The sequence below is a fragment of the Felis catus genome, chromosome A1, assembly GCF_018350175.1.
Source record: "Felis catus isolate Fca126 chromosome A1, F.catus_Fca126_mat1.0, whole genome shotgun sequence".
NCBI classification, from domain to species: domain Eukaryota; kingdom Metazoa; phylum Chordata; class Mammalia; order Carnivora; family Felidae; genus Felis; species Felis catus.
The window spans coordinates 174,021,923-174,031,287 of record NC_058368.1 but is presented as its reverse complement, the minus strand read 5'-3'; the positions used below and the strand labels follow the sequence as shown (position 1 = coordinate 174,031,287).

Sequence of the window (9,365 nt, the reverse complement as noted above, 5' to 3'; positions counted from 1 at the left end):
TGGGTAAAAAACAGATCTCACTTTATCTGTCTTTCTTAATTCTTAGTGAGCTTGGAGATCTTGTCATTGGTATTCCTTTTTCTGTGAACTGCCTCTTCATACACTTTGTACACTTTTTTGTGAGGATGTTTTCTTTGCTTCATTTCAACAATGTTTGAGCACCTACTTTGTGATGGATGTTATGTTCAACAACCCTTTGTGAAACTTAGGATAAAATATGTCCACACTCAAGTGGGAACTGGAGGCAATGAAGAGTTCCCATGTGGGGCATTCCCAAGACAAAAGAGAGTCACCAAGCCTTGAATCTTCCTTACCAGTAAAATAGAAAAACATAGTAATTCCTGTCTGTTAGTGAAAAGAGCACAAAACGGTTTGTAGAAGTCTGAATAATTTCAGATGCAAGTGACAGAAAATCAATCAAAAATGGCATAAACGGAAAAAAGGAAATATATTGGCTCATGTGAGTAAAACTCAGACTTCAGGCATGGTTGGTTCCAGGTGCTCAAACACCACCATCAAGCATAATCTGTCTCTCTCCATCTTTCAACTCTGCTTTCCCCTGTGTTAGCTTCATTCTCAACCTAGATGTGCTAAGACAGCCCTCAGCAACCAGAGACATATCCTATTGGTTCAACAACCTATGAAGAGTGACTATTTTTCCAGCAAAAATACAGGGATTAGCTTTGATTTATCCAGCCTGGGTCATATGTCTATCATCAAGCTAATCAATGAGGCCTCAGTGATAGATTACATAGATTAGCCAGGCCTGGAGATGAGGGATGAGAATAAGTCCTCCATGAAGCAGATGGCCTGAGTATGAAATGCGAAAATTCAATTGCCATTGCTAAAAGAAAGGGCAGACTAAGATTACAGATGTCCCTTAACTGGATTCTAGCCCTACCTCATCTGTGTGACATTGGACAAGTCACTGCTCCTCTCTGACCTGTGAGAGTAAGACATCAAACTCCACCACTGATTTTTGGATATTTTATAGTAGCAGAAATTTTTACTTTCCAATTAATAATACATGGAACCAAATATAAAAGAGATAAGAGCTATGTTTTCTTAGAAACTTTTATTTGTTTAATCCTGTATTAGGGTAGACCAGGATTTGTTGTAATAACAAATAAACCCAACATCCCAGTCGCTGAACACACATGTGTGTTGCTCATGTCACAGTTCAATGTAGTTCAGAGAGCATTTCATGGCAGATCTCCAGCTCCCGCAGTCAGTGACCCACCATCTCACTATCTTGTGATTGTCTATTTAAAAAATAAAGCCCCGACCTCTGCAGAAGGAGGGGGGCGGGGGGAGGGGAGCATACACTACTTCAGCCCACAGCCTGGTGGCCCTCAGCACCCAGTGCCTCTGTTCAAATGCAAAGGACTCTGGGAAGTGTAGTCTTCCTCTTGCAGGAAAAGACAAGCTTTGGTACCTCTGCACAAACTCTATAACATTTACTTATTATAAGGTCAATCCCTGAGATCAATAATATTGTTTTAGTGAGTCAAAAGTAATAAGAAGTTTAGGGGTGGCTCGGTCGGTTGAGCGTCTGACTCTTGATTTCAGTACATATCATCATCCCAGGGTCTTGCTACCTGTGGGTTAGCCCACATTGGGTTCCGTGCTGAGCATCGAGCCTACTTAGGATTGTCTCTCTCTCCCTCTGCCCCTCTCCTCAGCTCACACACACACTCTCTCTCTAAAATAAATTTAAAAAAAGAATAGGAAGTTTAAAAAAAAAGAATAGGAAACGAGATATTATGGATGACAGACACAGTCATGTTTCAACCTCAGCACTGACTTTTTTTTTTTTTAATTTTTTTTAACGTTTATTCAGTTTTGAGACAGACAGAGACAGAGCATGAATGGGGGAAGGTCAGAGAGAGAGAGGGAGACACAGAATCTGAAACAGGCTCCAGGCTCTGAGCTGTCAGCACAGAGCCCGACGCGGGGCTCGAACTCACGGACCGCGAGATCATGACCTGAGCTGAAGTCGGACGCCCAACCGACTGAGCCACCCAGGTGCCCCAGCACTGACTTTTTAAAGCCTTACTCTTTTTAAAATTGTAAATATGAAGATAATCCCTAGTTGCAACAAATAGGAGTTGGATATGCTAGCAGTATTTAAAAGTTTGCTTTGCAATTTCAGTATTCTTTTCAATTATACAAACAGAGAAAAAAGAAGAAACTTGAAGGTTTCACGTATCTGACTTAACAGCTTAAGAAACTATGCTGGCCATCTCCAAAATGTTAATATTTAGCATGCAACATATCTGACGTTCTTGTTGCATTTATTACAATGTTTAAATAGTTAAGTATATTTAAAATGTGAAGTTCAAGTGTGTTTGTGGAGGCCTCTGCTTTGGAGAGCACAGTGCCAGGTGACCTCTGAGCTTTACAGCCAGTCCAAATGAGTGGAGCCCCGCTGGGCATCGTCGGGCAAGATGCTTTACTTCCATAGGCCTTGGTTTTTTCATCTGTCATAGAGATGACTTAGCAAACTCAAGGGACTTGACCAGAGAAATAAAAATTTTAAAAAGCAAAGGACAGACCAAGGTGTGCCAGTATACCCCACAGGCATCTGTAACTCAGTTGGCTGCCTATAATTCAGCAATGTGCAAGGAGTATCCTTTTGAAACACATGAAACTCCTGTTTGAACAGAGCGAAAACAGCCAATTATAAGCAATTTTGCAAATAATATACACTAATGTATGAAAACTGGTAGCCTGTGGTCTTTTTCTAGTCCATAGACATGTTTTATTTTAAAAACACTTACAAACTGAATTTTTTCCCATGAAAAACCAATTTCTGGTCTTTCTTGGGAAAAAATTAATACCTCTATGAGCAACATAAGAGAAAAATCTTTGTGATCACGGGCTAGGCAGACTTCTTAGATACAGCATGAAAAGAATGACCAAAAAAAAGTTGGTAAATTGGACATCATGAAAATTAAGAATGTCTACTCTTCAAAAGACACTGTTAAGAGAATATGAAGACCACATAACCTGAGATGCTTGCAATATGTTTGCAAATCATGTGCCTGACTTAGAAAAATTTGTATCCAGACCATACAAAGAACCCTCAAGACTCTAGGGCCACATATTACATGACTCCATTTATAGGAAATGTCCAGAATAGGCAAATCTACAGAGATAGAAAGTACATCAGTGGTTGCCTAGGCCAGGGGGAAGGGGAGATTATGGGGAGTTGTGGGGTGATAGCTAAGAGGTATGGGGTTTGAGGTGATGAAAATGTTTTCAAGTTGACTGTGGTGATGGTTGCACCCCTTGAGTGTAGTTAAAATCATTGAATTGCATACTTTAGTGTTTATTTTTGACAGAGAGAGAGAGAGTAGGGGAGGGGCAGAGAGAGAGGGAGACACAGAATCTGAAGCAGGCTCCAGGCTCTGAGCTGTCAGCACAGAACCCAACATGGGGCTTGAACTCACAAACCCTGAGATCACGACCTGAGCCAAAATCAGACACTTGAATGACTGAGCCACCCAGGTGCCCCCTGAATTGTATGAGTGAATTTATGGCGTATGTTTCCCCCCCCCCCCCCCACTGCCTCCTTTTCTTAGAAGGCTCTCCCTCCTGATGGACATGTGATGCTCTCCTCCATTCAGGTCTTAGCTTAATGGTCATCAGAGGAGCTTCCCTGAGCCCCCTATATAAAACAGTAGCCCCCTCCCCTACCCACAGCACACCTGTCCCCCTTACCCCACTTCATTTTGCTCCACAGCACTTACCACCTCCCCACAAGCATTTATTTGTTCACTACAACAGAAGATCAATGACAGCAGGGACATTGTTTTGTTCACTATTATGTACTTGAGTGCCTACAATAGTATCTGAGTCAGAGCAAGAGCTTGATAAAATATGTGTTGAATAAATGAATCCAATTTTACAAATGAGGAAATGAAGCCTCACAGCTAGTACGTGGCAGAGCCAGGATGTGGTCCCAAAGCTCATAGGTTTGACTTTAAAGGGTGTTCTTTTAACCAGGATCAAGTGGAGGGGGGATTCGGAGCTCAGGCCTTGGGATCAGAAAGACCTTGGCTTAAGTCAGTGCTTCCTTACCATTGTGGAATTACTGACCTTGAGAATCTGTTGAAAGTTTTAGACCCTTCACTCTAAAAAAGGGACTGAGGTGCAAATGTAAACTATTTTGCAGATGACCTCAAGGAGCTCTTGGATTCTCTTTGACAGCTTTTCTGAGCTTCCTGGCTTGGGTCTCTGGACAAGTCACCTAAACCTTCTGAGCCTCAGTCACTGTACGAAGGAGGGGATAGTGAGACTGACCTCACGGGGTTGATGGAGGATCTGAGGACATCAGTATGAACATCTGGTGTTCAAGTACTGCCAGTCTGCACTGCCCCTTCCCTGCCCGAGCCACCGTGTGGCAAGGCAGGGGAAATGGACTCAAGAGACCTTGCCCCAGTCTGTGTGACTCTCAGATCCTTACTTTTTATGAGCCTTGGTTGCACCCACCAGGAAAATGAGATTATTGCTCATTTAACAGACGGGATCAAATGAAATAATGAAAGCCCTCAGGAAACACTGAAGTCCTGGAAACATTTCCCAAGACATCCCCACTTGGTGTTTTACTGTTTTACTGTTTCAATTTCAGCTACAAACTGTTTTACTGTTTCAATTTCAGCTACAAAAAGCATTCTGCAGACCCAGGCCTAAGGAGTTCAAGGATAATTTGGGCCAAATCCCATTATGCCAAATCCTATCACAGTGCCACTTTCCTGTGTAGAAAGCTCCTCTCACCATGGGATTATAGCCAGGCTAACTTGCCTCTGCCTCCCACTGGCCTAGCACAAAGTGTGGCACACTTTAGGGACTCCATTAGCAAAAACTTGCATCCATGATCCCAAGAAATGGGCTTTGAGAAAGAGACATCCACGAGGGAAGTCCTGAGTTGGTCACTGGCCTCAACGTGGGGAGGGGTGGCCAATATGTCAGATGCCTGTAGTCTGCCGTATGAGTACCAGGACGCTTTGAAAATACAGGCTGCTGGAATGCTCTGTTTGAAGAAGTGCACAGACCACACCGGGGCAAAGAAGGGAAACACATGGCTGCTGCAGTCAGCTGGCCTCTACTGTGGGCAGTCTGGCTGGCCACAGACGCCCCACTAGAAGCTGAAGCTCCAGTCGGAGCGTGGGCAGAAGAGCTGGTGCCCATGCTCCACTAGCCGCAGGGCTGACAGACAAGATGGGAACAGACGTACCTGGTGCCTTTAATCCCTGGAGATTTTCTGGAGATGTGGGGTGCTAACTGGTCAACTTCTGGCTTTCCCCCATGGATGGCCTAGGTTTCTGTTTCTTCTGACCTGCTAAGATAGTTAGCATCCATCTAGTTTCTTTCCAGCAGTTTCTTTTGTTGCTGTTATATCCTCTCTTTATTCTCTTAGTTATTGTGAGCCAATACCCTTTAAAGCCTCCTTTGTCACTACAGGGGCCTTTGGGGAGAGAGCAGGGGAATATGCACCTGCTCAACGCACCTATCAGATCAGAAGTTCATCTTTGGGGCGCGTGGGTGGTTCAGTTGGTTGAGGGTCTGACTTTGGCTCAGGTCATGATCTCACGGTTTGCCAGTTCAAGCCCCATACTGAGCACCCTGCTGTCAGCACAGAGCCCACTTCCAACCCCCTGTCCCTCTCTCTCCGCCCCTCCCCCACTTGTGCTCTCACTCACATGCATTAGCTCTCTATCTCAAAAATAAATAAACATTTTGTTAAAAAGCCTAAAAAAAACTTCATCTTTGCTCAAGCTCATTAGTTTACAATTTTGTCACTTGTAACTAGGGTTCTGACCAATACAATTATCATTTCCCTTTGCAGATGAAGAATTTGAGGCCCAGAGAGGGTAATTCATGTGTCCAAAGTCACAGAGCGGGCAGATGGGTGATGTCAGAATTGGATCTCATATCTCCCTGACTCCACAGCCAGTGCTCTTCCCCAGGATCTTCTACTCACCCCTCACCCAGTCCTACTGTGTCTAGCAATTAGGTCTTAGTAAATCATAAGTTAATGAAATGTGGAGGAAGTGAATCCTGGTGGGCACACATTTATACAGAAGTCTGACAAAAACCCAAAGTCAATATATTTTGTCCAACCTGGGTGGAAAGTGGTAGCTCTTTACACTGACTGGAAGGCTGGTGTTTGCATCTGAGGCCTCCCCTTTCTTAGAAGGGCCATAATAAAGTGTTGTAGACAGTATCCACAAATTCAGTCTGGGGGGGTTGTTGACAGGCTGAATTGCAGTCTCCCAAAATTCACATGCTGAAGCACTAATTCCCAGGTCTTTGAAATGGGACTGCATTTGGCGACAGGGCCTTTAAAGAGACGAGGCAAAAAAAATAAAAAAATAATAAAAAAAAAATAAAGAGACGAGGCAGATAAAATGACTGGACCAGCGTTGGTACTGCCCATCTCTGGCAATTTCTGCAGTGGGGGAGGGGAATGTGCCAAATGACCTTGCCCAGGCCAAGTGGTCCCTCTGGGATCAGAGGGCTGAGTGGAGTCAATGTGCTCAGAGGCACAGAGCCCTCTAAACAGAAATCCAGTTTGGGGGAGGGGGAGAGAGAGATGTCATTAGAACTTCCTATTTTCCTTTGCTTCTATCTGCATGTCTGCTTCATTTTTTTCAAGTCAGTGTCTCCACAGGGTGAAGAATGTGTCTATCAAATGATAGCTATGCTTTGCTTTGCTAAGGGGATAAATAGGGTTGTCAGCTCTATTTAAAAAAAAAAAAAATCCTAAGACAGGATGTGATTGGCCTGGTTTAGGTCACATGCTCACGCATGGCCCAATCACTGTGGCCAGGGAGACGGAATACCTGCCTGGCACAGCTGGGGCCAAACACACTCCCCCTGGAGAGGTAGTGCTGGGTTTGCAGCTCCTGCTTGTGTAGACAACATGACAGGAGTCCTCTCGATATCTACAAGGCAGGGTTGTTGCAAGACTATACCTGAAGTTTCCTTTTTTTCTTTGGCGTCCAATGTGTCTTCAATTCCCTTTTCCTTTCCCAACCCACCACCCTCACCTTGCCCTCCAGCTCCAATGTGCCAAGCTGAAGAGCAGGTCCTGGGGAAAAAAACAAAAAGGAAAACAAAAAACCCACAGGTGAGTTCTGTCTACAAGCAGGCTCTGGTTCCCCCATGCACATCTCTCTCATTTAAAATAAACTAATCAGGGGCACTTGGGTGGCTTAGTTGGTTAAGCGTCTGACTTTGGCTCAGGTCACGATCTCATGGTTTGTGAGCTCAACCCCCGTGTCAGGCTCTGCGCTGACAAGTCAGAGCCTGGAGCCTGTTTTGGATTCTGTGTCTCCCTCTCTCTCTGCCCCTCCCCTGTTCATGCTCTCTCTCTCTCCCTCTCTCCCTCTCTCCCTCTCTCCCTCTTCCTCTCTCTCTCTCTCTCTCTCTCTTTCAAAAATAAACATTAAAGGTTTTTAAAAATAAAACAAAATAATCAAAGCAGAGAGTGCTTGAGTGAACCACCATGTCCCTGAGACTCAGATTCTTCAGCTGTCAAATGCAGTTAGTGATAGTCCCTACCTCAGAAAGTAATTGTGATACGAACTGAGTTGACGCATGTGAAAAGGGTTCTGAGCACACAGTAGCCACTGAGTAAATGGTAACTATTATGTTCCATTCCATTCTATACTTTTAAAAGCCCAGTCAAAAGGGAATCTCACTAAAAATAATTGTCCAAGAACATTTCAAAGCCTCCCCCACAGCTAGGAAAAGGCCATATCACCTTCCCAGGGAGGTCCTGTCCCTCGGCGTCACCCTCTGGTACCTCTACCTGAGACGCTGCACACCCAGGCTGAGTCCCCTGCACCCTGGTTTCTGAGAGTTCAGATCTGCACATTCACCCCCTGCACCTCCCTCCCCCACCCTCCAGTCGTCAGTGTTGCCCAGCCCGGCAAGCTGTCTGCCTCTCTAACACCCCACCTGCTTCATTATTTTGTTTCCCCACTTTTCCCATTCAGGGAAAGGAGGGAGCAGGGATAATCACACAAAGCAGGAGGCCCTGGGAGCCAGCTGGACACAGCCCCTGCTGCCAGGTGCCATGCCCCCACCATGCCCCTAACCTCAGTTCCCACAAGCCCACCTCCGGCCTTCTGGCACCTTCTTTTTCCTCCCCACGCCACCCCCATCACTCCCAGGTGAGTAACCAGTGCTTCCCAGTCCCCACCCACTTCCCCTCCCCCTCATCCCAAGATTGTTCACAAAGCCAGGCCGAGTTCCAGACCCCCAGGACCACAGCTCTGGCAAAAAGCCTAATTCTCCTCTCTGGCAGGATGCATTAGCTAGAAAACACACTTCCCTGTCTGTAGTAGGTGGAGGGGAGGTAGGAAGGCAGTAGGAAGACCACTCACTGAGACCCCCGGCCCTCTGCAAGCTCTAGGCTCATTAGCCCTGTGACCTTGGAAATATTATTCTCTGAGCCCACCTATTTATCCCCCCTCCCCCAATAAATACTTCTAAAAATATAATACCAACCCTTACTTCCTGTGACTCCGTTTCCTCTCCTGGGAACTACATGGGCAGCACAGTGAGTGGGGACCAGACTTAATCCCTTCTAGACTGTGTGATGTTGGACAGGTCCCTTTGCCTCTCTGCAGCTAGGTTCCCTCACCTACAAAATGGAATGATCTGACACCTGCCTCACAGGCTTGCTTTGAGGAGAAAAACGATCACATGATGATGGGAACACACTTTGTCAAGCTGTTGGTTGTCACAAAGGGAGGTTTCTTCTCAGGTGGATTTTGAAAACAAGATCATGGAATAAAAAGGTACTTTTCTGTTCCAGCAAGTTGGAACATACTTAACCTTCCATCTGACACAACAACAACAACAAAGCATAGTAAAAATGTGAAACAACCATTTTCAAGACAGTGGACATAAAGCAACAACGGATAAAGACCCCTGTGAGGGAGAAAACAAACAAAGTGAGCCCTGAAGTTGCCCTACCTCACTGCCTGAGGGGAAGTCCAGGCTGTGTTTTAGGGAGCAGGAAGGGAGGAGAGGCTGGCAGACAACTTGAGTTGAAGAGACAAAGCTGAGAGCTGGGAGACACTAGGGTGTCTACAGCACACAGCACAGAATGCCAGGGACGAGCCAGCATGCGGGGAAAGCTCTAGAGGGCCCTGGAGCATTTAGCAGAGCACTGAGCAGTACGTGTGGGTGTGTGAGGAAACTACCCGAGGCCGGAAAAGATTCGTCCTCCGACAGCATTAGAGGGACAGCCTTGGGTCCTGGCACAGGCCGGGAACATTGCCTGTCCCTACCATCCGGTCTGTAAAGCCTCAAGCTTCACAGGGTTTGGGCAGAACATTCGCAGTCCT

At 45.7% G+C, this 9,365-nt stretch overlaps 1 protein-coding gene across 2 annotated transcripts in view; it reads right to left on the bottom strand.

Moving 5' to 3' along the window:
* Positions 1-9,365, bottom strand: part of THOC3 (THO complex 3) — a 193,147-nt gene that overhangs the window by 59,739 nt on the left and 124,043 nt on the right. Inside the window, exon 6 of one of the 2 annotated variants that reach the window (XM_045035176.1) lies at positions 4,600-5,344. The exons of the other annotated variant lie outside the window; for it this stretch is intronic. Coding sequence (XP_044891111.1) covers positions 5,283-5,344 — 62 coding nt within the window. The 3' untranslated portion in view covers positions 4,600-5,282. Of the gene's footprint in view, positions 1-4,599; positions 5,345-9,365 lie in introns of those variants that run through there. 2 annotated transcript variants of the gene reach the window in all.